The sequence below is a fragment of the Crinia signifera genome, chromosome 5 (assembly GCF_055691185.1).
Source record: "Crinia signifera chromosome 5, ASM5569118v1, whole genome shotgun sequence".
Classification (NCBI taxonomy): Eukaryota; Metazoa; Chordata; class Amphibia; order Anura; family Myobatrachidae; genus Crinia; species Crinia signifera.
The window spans coordinates 246358940-246374351 of record NC_139221.1 but is presented as its reverse complement, the minus strand read 5'-3'; the positions used below and the strand labels follow the sequence as shown (position 1 = coordinate 246374351).

Sequence of the window (15412 nt, the reverse complement as noted above, 5' to 3'; positions counted from 1 at the left end):
TCTATGCACTTTTGGGGTCATGGCTTATTTATTATTGGCCAAAGGGCAGCCATATAGAGGCTAGATAATCAGTGAGTGTGATATTGAGCATGTTGCTAAATAGTAGTATAACTTTTATCTCCAGTGTCAAAAAGAAAGCCTAGTACCAACTTCTTAACCAATAACCAGTTCACAATAAATGCTGTTTACAGTTTTGATTAGAACAGATTTGCTTCTGAATGGCTAATATTTAACACCTGCCGCTCATATTAAATTATACTCTGTTTGAAAACTAATTTTCGGAAACCCAATAAATATTGCAATTTATTTACAGCTGCAGCTGAATCTAAAAATAAAGACTTACCATGAAATGTCACTTCGGGCTGACAGCCAGGGAACACAGAACGCTGTGATAAAATAGGCCATTGCTGGGCCTGTGACAGACCACACAGGAGTTCACATATGACATCCAACACAACCCCCATAGATCTGATGTCAGATATGGTTGGGCTAAGGAAAGACGACTTTAATATCATTCATCTATTTGGCAGCAGAAGCAGCTTGCTGAATAGAAAGTCGAATTGCAGTCAGTCATTTTCTTGGGATTTTTAACCCATATAAACAATGATATAAACAATCTAATCAAATATATTTTACATATACACAAAACAGTATATTCATAGGTGTTATACAAACAGTGCAACCTTTATTCCTTTTAATGCACTCTCCTTTTGAGTTACTGAACCATGCACTGCAATACACATGTATTAAATTATGCTCCTTTATTGAAGAAGAAATGCTAAAATCAGCTTCATGTGTTTTTGTGCTTAGCTTTGGAAAAAAGAACCCAATTACATAAAAGGTTTAGTTGTTATAGAACTCATTGTACTGTTTTATGTCAGCTACAATAATATGTTGTAATGTTATGTATGCCATTCTAAACCAACTTGTTCTAATTAAGTTCAGACAAAGGAACTTAGGTACACTTCTGCAGTACTGAGGGAATTCTCAATCACATTAGCTCTTATACCGGGATTATCACAAATTTCCAAACACGCGTAGATGCAAAGCTCTCCGGATATATCTAAGCAAAAAGTATCACAGATAGCAAAGTAGAGAAATCCTCGGGTGTTAGTTAAGCTCACGTAATGACTTATGTTTTGTTTTTTGAAGATTAGAAACAGAGAGCAATTCATAATATGTGTTCAACATCAGTAAGTCACCCCAGCTACTAATTCAGACGTTTAATCATGGAAACGTTACAAACTGCTTCACTTCTCTAATTCTGCCAGGGTATCAGGGTATATTAAATGACAATATGTTGCCTGAAAGACTTCAGCAGGAGTTACATAACCCTAACATAAGCCCCTGCTGTGTTTAAGAATGTTATGTAAGAACAGGCTCAAGTGCCAGTCTGGGGAATAAAACAACTTTATAGTTACAGTTACAGTGCTAATATTCTTTATATACAGTAATAGCGGTCTGCTCATCTAACATGTATGGCGCACTCTGTGAGGCTCATGTAGTCGCGTAAGTAGATACATGTGGGCCCCATAGCAAAAGTTTGTAAGGGCCCCTACTTATCACCTAATGCTGAAAAATGTATACAGCACATGATACTTTCACAGGTAAAGGGGGCCCCTCTCAGCTCTGGGCCCCATAGCAGCTGCACCCCCTGCACCTATGGTAGTTACGCCCTTGCATGTAGAGAAGCATTTATCAGATGTAGAGCGGGATGTATCTTGAGAAATATCCCCGGAGTTGCAACAGCAGCATATATGCCAGGCTTACACCACTGAAAACATTAGCATGGGCACTTGGTGTACACCAGGACAGTGGTAATCGTAAATACTAACATCATTATCCAATTTGTACACAATGTAATACTGTAGTGAAGTGCCTGGCAGCCAGTGTAAACTACAATTACTGTAAATACAAATGAAACTCTTTTAAACACAAACATCTATTGTTTTCCCATTTAAATTGGTCATCCAATCTGTATTTTAGCATCAGCCTGCTTCTACAGACTGAGCATGATGCCTGGGACTCTTATCGCGAGTCAACTGGGAGTGTGACCTACTGGTCATGGTAGCCCCCTCACCCAACTGCTTCCCCCACTGACCACTCAGAGAGTTGCTTTTCTTATGTGCCTATCATGCACTGCTCCTGCTCCACAGTGGGCGGCAACTGGGGAGGGCTCTGCGTACAATCACAGAACTTACAGTATGTGGCCCACTCTTCCAGCAATGGTTATGAATTGTTTGCAGACCGCTGATGCCGCATACCACCTCCAATACTACTACTATATCCAGTCAGCACCCGGCCTCCACTGGTCTTGCCTCCCTGCTGATGCAGTAGCCCGTGGTCTCTGTTTTTCACCTTTGCCTGATTTCTATTGAGGCCAGAATCTGCCCTCTATGTCCTGGTTTGTCCCATCTGTTCTAACCCTCTTCCTATTGTATCCTGACCTATTTGTCCTGTCCCTGTCACCTATTGCCTGTCCTCTCTGCCCTGCCCATGTCACTCCTCTCTACCAACCTCCCTGTTCTGTCCCTGCCTCCTCTGTCATGATCTTGTGACCACTGTCCTGTCCCTATTCTCTCTCTCCTGGCCCTGTCCCTGTCATTTAGCTCCACCTCTGACACCCACAAAGCCCCATTCCCACGCTGTATCTGGCCAGCAGGAAAATCAGTGATGCCCATTGACAGGTGTATGCGCCTGTCATCCATGTGATCCATAAATACTGTGTCAGCTTCATTATAGGTTCTGGGCTGTCAGGCAGCTCATAGAGTGCTAAAACAGGGAAGTGGATCTCTTTAGCCCACGGCACCTTGCCACTAAGCCAAAACTCCTAGTTTCAGAGGCATGCCCTCCACACCTCAATAGTTGGGAGGTACTGTAAGTTAGAAGACATTTACTGGAATTAAGGAAGTTTAACTCACCCCTTAGTAATCAATGTATCAATGACAAGAAGTCTTTGTTAGTTTGTCTTAGATGTGATAATACGGGCACACAATACCATTGTAAAGTAAGACCCGTCTCAGTATTATACAGAGTCCCAGGTATGGGTAAAACAGCACTGATGATTCTCTATTCTAATCTTACCTGCAATGATGAATTTGACAATCCACAGTGATATGCAGATAAAACCGTATAGTAGAGCTCTATGTTGCCACCTACTGTCTATAAATAGCAGTGTAGTGTGTTTTGGGCATGTCACTTCAATTAAGATTAATAGTACAGGTTGAGTATCCCTTATCCAAATGATTCCAAAAACCATAGTATCCAAAATGTACTTTTTTTTGGGCTAAAAATTTACTGGGGACATCTGTAACCTGAACTACTGGGGAAATTATATGTAACTGGCACTAGATATGTGCAAGAAAATGATTGCTTGGCATTCTAATTCAGTGTCTGAGGTAGTACAAACTTTGTTTCATGGTTTTAAAACCTTGTTTCATGCACAAATAAAATGTCAAAACATCATTCAAATATAAAAATATTCCAAAATACGGAATAATCTGTTCTCCAAACATTTTGGATAAGGGTTACTAAACCTGTACTGTAGTTCTCATTTCAGGAGATGCATTAATTAACAGTCCATAATAAATAGCACACCTCAAAGCATCCCTGTTCCCATTGCATTCTTATAGTAACATTTATATTTGAAACTAGAATAAAATATGATTGAAGCTTCTGGATGGACTGCAAATGAATCTGAATATGTTACCTCAAGCACCCTAACCTGATTAGCTTTGATTGCAATTTGAAGCTATCTATTCTAAAGCAAATCATGTGAAAATTAGAAATATTTTCATCTAGAATATATATGAGCCCCCCCAAAACTGGCACTTTCAATACTGGTCAACACAGTGTAATAGTATTATCTGGAAGTGTTTCCTTTACTGCCTGTGCTCCGGCTTCACCACAGAATAATGTACATGTGCTAATACGATTTAGACAGAAATGCAGACACTAGTGTGCAAGTGCTTTTATGTCTATGACAGGTGAAATAGATTGTAATCTACACTGGATAAGCAATTGGTATAAATTGTATTCTGATTATCTGACTGTATAGTGATGTACACTATGCTAGTGCCATAATTACAAGATAATAGTGATAATAATAAATGAATAAATGCAAAAGTCCTATGCCCTCCATGTTCCCGGAAGCTATTATAAATGTCCCTATAGTTTTCCAGTAAGCAGGAAGAACTTACAGATTCCCGTTTTCCTTGGGATTTGCTAAGAGATCGAGAGCGCGAGATGTTGCTGAAGAAGGAATCTTTCTTCCCTGCTGAGAGAGGAGGGGAATCTGTGTGGTCATGGCTTCCAGGCAAACTCTCAATGCTGGGAGATGAAGTCATGTTCTTGGAGCCTTGGCCTGGAATGAAATACACAGAATTAAAACCTACAAGAATAGCTTTACCTCAGCATATGTATTGCTTTGGGGGAAGAAATCAGTGATACACAAGTACTAAAGAAAATGGGTGAAAATTAAGAAACAATTAATGATGACATACAGTATCATGGTCTTTATTTGATTTTTACATCATGGATCTAAGTTAGGTTGGATTAGGTTGATCTTCAGATTTCCATCACTAGCAGTGGCAAAACCAACAGAAGCCAAGGTGTACCATCGTCACAATGACAGGGGTAAAATTATAAAGATGGCTTTACACCCCTTTCACCCCTTCTGATCTGTGAATCAGGACCAGCAGTGTAACGTCACAATTGGGGCATGACTAAACCAACAAGGGCATGGTTTATGTCACAAGGGGAGTTATCGCACACTGTGAGTGTGCCCAGCCCTGCTGACCTGTGCTACTCTCCAAACACTCACTCATAGCAACACAGGTAGGAGGAGCCAGGCAGGAGACATACAGTGCAGCACAGAATATTCTGGTGTTTCTACAGGGGTATACGGTCGTTAGGTTGACACACCTAATGTCGACATGCATTGGGTCGGCCATTGAAGGTAGACATGGGTCTAGGTTGACACCTGAAAATGTGGACATGGGCTTAGGACGACAGGGTCATTAGTTCAACACAAGCATTAGATCAACATGGGTTTTTCACATTTTTTGGACCTCACATGTGCCGACAGGTGGTATTTCATGCCCTACCACCCACTAGAGCAGTGGTTCCCAACCCTGGTCCTCAAGTACCCCCAACAGTGCAGTTTTCCAGGCCCCCGGCTGGTGCACTCATTATTCAGACACATTTTAAAAGATCCACAGGTGGAGCTAATTATGGCACTTGTGATTATGCGTGGAGACCTGGAAAACGTGCACTGTTGGGGGTACTTGAGGACCAGGGTTGGGAACCACTGCACTAGAGCGTGGAGGATAGAAAAGCGTGATGAGCGTAGCTAGCACAGGGAGCCATGCGAAGGGACGGGGTGCACAGATGCAGTGTCATGTCGACGACTTTCAGGACAAAAAACGTGATGACACTTAATGACACTGTCAACCTTTTCTGGTGTTGACCTAGGCCCATGTCGACCTTTAGTGGTCGACCCAATGTATATCGACCTTCCTGTGGTCGACCCAATGACCCATACCCTTCTTTTTAGGAATGTCAGAATAACAGGGGAAAAAAAAGAGAAAAAGAATTTGGATTGTGGGAGAAAATCAGGTAATCAATGGGGAAGGGTGATAAAAGATGATTGTCCTGGGTGTCATGTAAGGGTAGAACTGTGAGACAAAGGGTCATGTTGGAGAAAAGTCAGTAGCCTGCAGGGCATGTGTAAAAATGCTAATGGTCTGCGTCCCATGTGAGGGAGAATCTGGTGAATAGATCGCATGTGCAGGAAAGCTGATAGATAAAGAACATGTCAGGAAAAAGCTGGTGGAGATATTTCAGCTTTACGGATTTTGTTTTCCACTCTGATCTAAAACAAATCATGAAAATATGTTGCTGGTTTATTCCTACAAGTTTTGGTGTTTGCTTTAGTCTGAAATGTGATATTTGAAACCTCTAGACATCCAGCATTTGCCCTTTGACAGCAGTGGATTCTGGACAGAGTTCTACACTGTGACTTCTATTGCTTGAAATGCATACTGTACCTAGGACATACAGTACCTCCCAAATTCTGGTGGCTCGGGCAGTCCCGCGGCCGAAAAGGGGTTTCGCTCTCTGCATCACTGTTGTCCCCCCAGCCAGAATGGAACAGATCGCACAGCTTCTAATCCCTACAGGCTGGGGGACTCCTAACTGCCGCCCCCTGCTGCGGAAAACTGCTGGCCCCGGGAGGGATGCGGGACTATCCCCAAAAGACGGGACGGTCCCACGAAAAACTGGACAGTTGAGAATTATGCATACAGTAGGATTTCAATCTGGGATGAAAAATTCTGTTATAGTACTTGTACAGCTTTTCTATGAGGCCTTGCTACTCTGCTTGGGGCACTTTTGCCATTGTTCTATCTTATTGTTAATATATATATATATATATATATTTTTTTTAACAATCAAAGCACAATAGCACACGAATGTTATATATGCATGTTACATGTTACACTATTGAGAGTATCCAATTAGTCACAATAAAACATTGGATATGAAAAATGTCCAGATAATTTTTTAAAGGCTATCCATTTAGATTGCCTATAAAAAATAAAATAAATTTTTCCAAAAACATACAGGTTCAGTGAAACCTGCTCATTTTCACTGGCTGCAAGCCCATTTATGCATGATAACGTAGCTGCATTTGGAGATTTAGCGTCATCTGACTGAGGCAGTAAATGCATATCCTCCTATGAAAGCTTTGTTCCTGATTCTGGTGTGTCTACAGGAAGCATATGTAAGATTACCACTGGCTTTCGATTTTCATTGTGAAGTTGTTAAGTGAATCCATGCGAGTGTAATACCTGCTATCTGGATGAATGGGGAAGAATATGTTTAGCTGTATTATGCTGTGTAATTTATTTTCCTATTATTTCTAAGCAGCATTGCCTATATTCATATTCTAAGGAGACAGGCGACTTCATCTTTAATTGTATTTTAGGTTTAATTTATACTTAGACAGGGAGGGGTGCCCTTTTTTATTTGATAAAGTTTATTAATTCAAAATGTATCAGGATCAAAAAATATTACATACAAAAGATGTGTTTCAAGGACATTAAGAAGACCAGAGCAGGATATGTGTTTGTGGGGTAAAAATGCCATATCAACAGAAAAGCTCAGGTGCCACAGCTTAAGGTGCTAATAGGTGGTCCGGAACTCATACAACATGGGTGCAGTCTGAAAGAGGTTAGTTGGGGAACCCCATCCCAAAGTCCAGAATCCAGGTTTCCCTGGAAGCAAGGGTAGGTTCCACCATGCACACCACAGAGAGACAATTCCCTATTTAGCTGAGCGAGAGTGGTCAAGGCTTCTAATGACAGCAAGTGGCCAGGTGATAGGTAGTGGAAAACATTTGGGAGCCTTTGTCAAGTGGGGTGAACAATGGGAGCTGGTGCACTGGTGACCCATAAAGATACCAACAGGTTGTCCACTATATGCAGCTGTGAGAGAATACAGACTACTCTACTTTGCAAAACTGACAGTGTCTGTGCTTCTTCCATCTAAAGTGCCTCACAAGTGGCGGCCAACGTGGGGCCCAAATCTGCTAGCCGCCAACAAGTTGATTAAGGCAGAGTTAACAGGGTTGAAACAACTTCTCCTACCTTCCCATGAAGAGCCAGCTGCGTGCACCTAGAACTAGAGCTCATGTATTTCGAGTCAATCGGAAGAACTAAGAGAGCACATGGGTCAAAATGATATCCATTCCCCTGGATGTAGCCATAGTGATACATCATGACTAAAATTTTGCCCATCAAAATTAAAATATGCCTTCTCGCTGATTGGGTGCATGGTGCTAGTATGAACACTGAGTTGGTTACTTTAAATACAGCTTTGATCTTTCCATTATGTAACTTGGAAATCACTGGACTAACAATAAAAATGCTTACACGTCGCAGTGAATGAATGTCTGGTCGTCAGCAAAAGCATTTCATGAACTAATGGTGACTGTATAATTTATTGTTGTGCAATTTCAGGTTTGGACCCTAGATTAATGAATTGCTGTCTGCAACTTAATAACTAATGGTGATAGTGACAGCAAAGATGAAACAACATTATTTATAGACATACAGTAATTGGGATAAATAACTTATTTAAAAAAATATCTTCTCCATAACTCTTCATTACAACTTATACATATGATTTACAGTACAGTAACTCCCCTAAGGGAAAACAGCACTCACCAGACTTCATACAGTAAGGTCATCAGGGTTTGGGTGTCCCGTGTTTAATGTATTAAATGTACTTTCGTGGCAATTAGCGGCTGTACTGCAGTACTTTACATACGGCCGTTTAGTAATTTAGGAATCACCATTCGACTGAATGGCGTTTCCTATTCGCATTCTTCCGATGACTTATACATTCACATTCATAAATACGAATGTGCCATGAATACGAATAGGCGTATTTTCTGCATATATGCCGAAAATACATGTTGGCAGTTATATTTGCATACCACTGCCTACAAATATGCTAAATAGAGGCGTATTTTCATCATTACATTTCCCCCATTATATAATATTCATCATGTCAAACTGTTGACATGCAGCATGTTACAATGCCCAGGATGTCGATACACATCATCAACATGGATAATATGTTAATATGATGTCTTTACAATCAACATTCCCTAGTAATCTAGCTAAAGATCCCTATGTCCGTTAGTAACTGCAGTGGTGTAACTATAAATTTTGCTCCCCCCTCTGCCAAAAAAATTGTGGCGCCCCCCTGGGCTCCTCTCCAGCGTGTGACGTGATGACATCACATGCATAACGGAGAAGCTGAAGCAGGATAGAGGAAGAGAGACCAGCAGACACTGCTGCTTCCCTTGGCTCCAACGCATCCCAGGCCGCTCTAGCATGCCCATCCGGCTCTGTGTACAGTCAATTTATTCATTGGAGGGATTTGTCATCTTTGCCATGGCCGCACCCGCGCTGTGTCTGACTAGCCTCCGGTGCTCAGCCAGTGGACAGAGGCAGGCAGCAGCATGTCAGTGCGTCAAGTGGGTAGCGATGCCCACACAGGCCCCACTGTGGCTTGCTCCCCCAAGCGGCAGCTGCGGCTGCTTTACAGTAGTTATGCCACTGAGTATCTGTATGACTATTACAAACTTTAGTTCAATGCACTTTCTTATATGACACTTGTTTCCGAGGGATGACAGTGGAAGAGAAAACAAGCGATCAAAAAGGACAACTTATGGCTGCATGCTGTGTGGCTGAATGTGGATCAAGCTCACTCTCAATAAATTATTGTTTATCTATCGCCAATCATTTTATGCAGTGCTGTGCAGAGAATATGTTTTCATCCATACCTACCCCACTGGAGCTTACACACACACGCACTAGAGTAATCTTTGACGACTGGTGGATTTTACCAAGGGGCTCCATGGTTACAGCCTCCAGTAAAATCGCTCAGTATGTGCAGTAGCTTCACATTGAGGGGGAAATTACCTAGATGTGTATTCTACTGTACATGTGATGTTGCTATGGGAAACCAATCAGAATCTACTTCTTATTTATTTAGCACCCTCTAGAAGATAGTAGACAGGATCTGATTGGTTGCCCATAGCAACATCACATGTGAAGCAGAATACACATCTTAGGCCAGTATTCAATGCTCCCGAGTCACTGTTTTTTTTCGGCGAATCGGGCTATTTTCACTCATTGCAGTGAATCTTTATCACTGAAAATCTGATTCTCCCTATTCAATGTTCACTGTTCGCCGAAAGCGAACAGTGAATGCCGGCCAGTTCTCCGTTTCATGCTTGCTGCAATTCGCTGGTGTATTTCTATGGGCTTTTCACTGGAATTCGCAGAGAGTGTGTTCAGTGCTAGGATGGAGAACTGCTTTCAGCATGATTTTTACCATGATTCACCGTTTTGCATTCAACATCTTTTTAAGGTGAACTGGAATGTGATCTTTTAAAATAAATGTTTTTTTTTTCTGTGAAGGGGCATGCTATTTTTATTCATGTGCTTGAAGCACATTAATATATATATTTTTTTAATTTTTTTACACAGTCACCAGCAGGGGACCGGGAGCCGCTCATTAAATATTCATATATTCACTTCACTCTGGTTCCGGCTTATTACGAGCGGGACCAGTGAAGCGGCTCCCTACCCCTGTCCCCTGCCAGCTCTCCTTGGGGGCAGCTTCTGCTGCCTGTGTCCCCGGAGCCCTCCTTCTCCCCCACAAATTCTGGGTACAGGCAGGGTGACTTAGATCTCCCTGCCTGCCTTCGTCCCCCAGATCCCTGCGGCGGGTTAAAATTCGAGGCAGCGAGCCCCTGCGGCATTGAATAGGGTGACAGGGAGGGCTGGCAGCGAATGCTGCAGCCCTCCGGAACCCTGTGAACATGCAGGGAATCCTAAACGGGATTCGCTGCACATGGAGAAAAAAAGCATTGAATACTCCCCTTAGTAAATTTCCCCCTGGGTGTCTTCTTCTAACTGCACACCAGACATTCAATTTCCCTAGGACTGCCAATTCGGAGTGCGATTAGCAGAAAGTGCTTCCAATGTGAATCTACTCTCCTTCTATTCCAACAGCCTTACGGTGCTTCTAGTTGCTGCAGTCCATAGAAGCCGCATTGTGTTTTTAAGCGTATGTGCATTCGTTGGGATGGCGTTAATCTGCTCTCTGGGCTCCCAACATAGAACCCTTATTGGAACTGAGGATTCCTATGTTGTGAAGCATCAGTTATGAAGCAGTGATAAGAGTGGAGAAGTGTGCCATGGCAACCAATCAGCTTTGAAGTAACATTTATCAAGTGCACTCTATAAAATTGTATATAGCAGCTAATTGGTTGCCATGGTACATTTCTCCACACATCTACTCTTCACTTTCCTGTACATAATAATACTCATTGAAGTGTAACAAAAGCTATATCAAGTCTAAGGGATTAAGAGCTACAGAAATATTTTTTCATTTTTCATGATAACATGGTCAGAATAGATAATTAAAATATTTCACTTTTTCATAAATAATAAGGTAGAATCCTTCCTATATGTTCTGTCCCTTACATCCCTTGGGTTCTGCTGTGTGCCCCTAATACCCCTTTTTACATGGAAAACCCAGAGTCCAACCTTGGTTATTGAACACAGTGTAAAACCCCAGTAACTCAGCAGGCTTGACCTGGGATATTGCTGGAAGCACCTGTAGATAACATCATTTTCAAGTGCGGGCGATCCACTTCACTTTGTATGCATTTAGCATGACTGAGGACAGGTGACTGGGGTCACACTGTTCACTCTACAGACAACCCAAGTTGGTGCCAGATTCAACCCTGGTATTGTAGCTACTAGGGTCAGATCCCTGGGTAACAAGCCTGGTAGATCCTTTCCCACTAAACCTGGACCCAGGTCGCCCTGGCAATAACCCAGGGTATAAGATTGGTTTGAAAGCAGCATAATTGTACAAGTGTGTCCAGATTTCCAAATGTTGCATGATTTTGGAAAGCAAAATGGTGTAATTTTCAGTCAACAGAAAGTCTTTTTTGGCGGTGCACCAGGAGAAGAGAAAAAAAGTTTTAAAAAGTAACTTTTATTAATTAATCAGTTAAATGCGAAATATAAAATCAAAACATACAACATAAATTGACACTGGACTTATTAAAAAGGGTGAGAGAAACTCCCCTTATCGTAGTGGGGGTAGATATGGATTTATTTATATATAATAATCACTAAATCTGCTGGTTGCTTGGTGTGTACCCTAATACACTGGGGTGTACAATCTATAGTCACTGGTGTTTATTTAAAAGTATACGTGGAACCATGTCCCTTTATTGTATGAACACCTATATAGAGTAACAAAAACCCTGGTTTGTATCAAATACACGGTGTACTGGTGTTTCTATTTGAATAAGCAATTTAACAGTAGCCGGATAAACACACAATGTTTCTAATGTGCGCCGTGCTGCAAGATCATCAGCTACGGTCACACTTAGAGGGGAGTCTGCAGGGACGGCGTCCCGTCTGCAGCTATCACCCCCTGAAGGCTGCGTGTGCTGCCGGTGAGGGCTGGTGGGCACACGGACAAGTCGCCAGGAGAGTCAAGCTCTCTATGGCGCTAACGGCTACACCGATAACCACCGCGTGTGAATAGCCGGCGGCGGTATATGCTGTCACCGGGATGTGACCCACATATATCACCGGCTGTCAATCGGGCACTTCAATCACATAAATACACAATCAATATTAATTCCCCAGCTACCCCCACTAAACAACGGTGGCGTGGATCGTTTAGTGGGGGTAGCTGGGGAATTAATATTGATTGTGTATTTATGTGATTGAAGTGCCCGATTGACAGCCGGTGATATATGTGGGTCACATCCCGGTGACAGCATATACCGCCGCCGGCTATTCACACACGGTGGTTATCGGTGTAGCCGTTAGCGCCATAGAGAGCTTGACTCTCCTGGCGACTTGTCCGTGTGCCCACCAGCCCTCACCGGCAGCACACGCAGCCTTCAGGGGGTGATAGCTGCAGACGGGACGCCGTCCCTGCAGACTCCCCTCTAAGTGTGACCGTAGCTGATGATCTTGCAGCACGGCGCACATTAGAAACATTGTGTGTTTATCCGGCTACTGTTAAATTGCTTATTCAAATAGAAACACCGTTACACCGTGTATTTGATACAAACCAGGGTTTTTGTTACTCTATATAGGTGTTCATACAATAAAGGGACATGGTTCCACGTATACTTTTGAATAAACACCAGTGACTATAGATTGTACACCCCAGTGTATTAGGGTACACACCAAGCAACCAGCAGATTTAGTGATTATTATATATAAATAAATCCATATCTACCCCCACTACGATAAGGGGAGTTTCTCTCACCCTTTTTAATAAGTCCAGTGTCAATTTATGTTGTATGTTTTGATTTTATATTTCGCATTTAACTGATTAATTAATAAAAGTTACTTTTTAAAACTTTTTTTCTCTTCTCCTGGTGCACCGCCAAAAAAGACTTTCTGTTGTTTCCCTTGTACTACTGTATTACTGTCTGGCGGTAGCACACCTCATGATTATATAGAACATTTACCACGAATCATAATAAAGAGGTTAATACATTATCTTTAAATTCCAGTGCGATCAATCACCCTCCCTCCCCATTATAATTTTCAGTCAAGCCATGTTCGGTGCAGACAGGGCACCTCACTTTATGAAGCAATGCAATATGATCGCTGAAAGTACTGAAAGCTGATCAAAAAGTCAATGAGGTCACAGGGCACTTCTCACAAGTAAAGTGCACATGCTCCTGTATATACTATACTTCCCAATTGTAAAAATACTCACATGCAGATACTGTAACTACAGTATGACCTACAAGTTGAGGTTTAACAAGGGTGAGCTAAACTGGGCATGTGACCTGGGTGCCGATGCGGTGGGGACACCAGTCTGGGGTTTGCCTGCAGGGCACCAGAGTTTTTCAAGGGGAATTAGTTTTTTATTTGCCCTGACTCCATTGACCGTAGTTACATTGGAAACTTGAAGTGTTTTCTGTTTCTATGCTGTTCAATATAGCAGAACAGAATGGATGCTGTGTGGCCAGAAGTCTGAGAGGGAAGGCTGGGGGATATATAGAGTTGCCTACAATACACAGTGCAACCTGCAGAGCGCCGAGCCTAGGCCACAGAGGGGGGTGGAGGTGGTGGTGCCCATAATGAAGGGGGGGGGGGGGGGGGGGGGCGGCGACAACTGAAGGTCAGTCCGGGACCCATGACTTCTAGTGGCGGCCTTGGTTGCATATAAAAAAGTGTGCATATAGAAGAAACTAAGCAGCTGTAACACATAGTAAATGCTGTGCCCACCCTTATGAAAACCTCCCTGCAATACCAGCAATACCTTTTACCAAATACTTTTGCTTTTTTAGAGCTGTATTCCATTAAAAGAAGTTCCTATCAATCAATTATGTGTGTTTTGCATTGTTACTTGTACCAGACCATTGTCATATCTCTACATAGCTGCATCATCCATATATGTATTTTACTTTATTTGCATGTACTGTTACACAGAGTAATTAGAAGATTAAAGGTTAAAGAGGCAGGAGATCATGGTGTGGCTGAGAGAAGTTTCATATTGCAGCGAGCGCCAATTGATGATGGTAGACACGCCTGATTGGCGAAGTTAGACACACCCAATGGGTGGTGTTATACGTGCCCAATAGGTCATGCTATACACATCCCTTTGACGGTGCACCCCTTAATAAAATCAGCTGCACACACCTATGGCTATCGGTTTCATGAGAAGTTTTGTGAAATTGACAGGTCTGCACTATTTGTGAAGGAAGAGGGCATCAAACTTTTTCTCTCGTAAAAACAAGTATTAGCACTGTTTGTCCAGCTACAAATAAAAGTAGAAGGGTAGGGGGGTGGGGGTGTTTGGTCTCTCCCGGAAAGAGATTTACACTGAGCTTAAAAATGACAAACCAGTATTCCAGAATTATGCCAGTACATTGTTTCCTGGCTTTGTGGCCAACACAGATATACTGTAGATACAGTTGCTGGACACAAGGAACAGCTGTCTGCTGAAACTGCATTTCATGTCTACAGGTCCATGAACTGGGATATATAATATAATACAACTAGTGACCTAATGCTTTTCAAACACTTAGGAGCATTAGGGACGTATTCAATTAGTCTTGTTAATTTAACAGGAGATAGTTTTAGCTTTAGTGGCTGGGCCTATTAAATTCCAGACACATGAGCCCCTGTTTTTAATGAGACCTATGTGTTATAGGGTCATGGTTATTTATCAGGGATTTCTTTTTGGAATCTTCATGCACCCCAAAATTATCCCGATTAAGAGCAGCTGGTGGGATAACTAAAATTAAATATGCAGTGTTTTTAATTGCATGTCGAAACCCTTATTACTAGTGTCTACATGCAATTTATACAGGTGTCAGTATTGCACTGTTGAAAGTGTCACTGCTACTGTTCCACTGCTACTAGTACCACTGTTACTTATTTATTATTTATTAGCAGTTTCTTATATAGCACAGCATATTCCGTTGCACTTTACAAAAGGAGACAGTGATACAGCAAACTGGGTATTTACAGACAGTCAAAAGGTAGGAGGGCCCTGCTCTCAAGCTTACAATCTATAGATTGTTACTTGTGTTACAGTAACAGTGTATCACCATACCACTGTTATTAGAGTATCTATACCATTGGTACTAATGATCATATACCTGCTGCCATTTTAATAGTGGTGTGTTCTGATTGCAATACTTGCAATATCATAGTAGGTGTTGCCACACCCGCAATCAGCATTTTTTTAAGAAGAAAAAAAGAAGTGGAATGCACCAAACAACCTTCTCCCCATACATACTGGGCAAATGCACTAATTGCAAAACAGCTTCTATTCA

The 15412-nt window shown here is 42.1% G+C and overlaps 1 protein-coding gene across 2 annotated transcripts in view; it reads right to left on the bottom strand.

Annotated features, from left to right (window-relative positions):
• TBC1D5 (TBC1 domain family member 5) overlaps positions 1 to 15412 on the bottom strand; it is a 495609-nt gene that overhangs the window by 62894 nt on the left and 417303 nt on the right. For both annotated transcript variants that reach the window (XM_083188782.1, XM_083188783.1), the window contains one exon: positions 4200 to 4363. In XM_083188782.1, coding sequence (XP_083044908.1) covers positions 4200 to 4363 — 164 coding nt within the window. The remainder of the gene's footprint in view (positions 1 to 4199; positions 4364 to 15412) is intronic.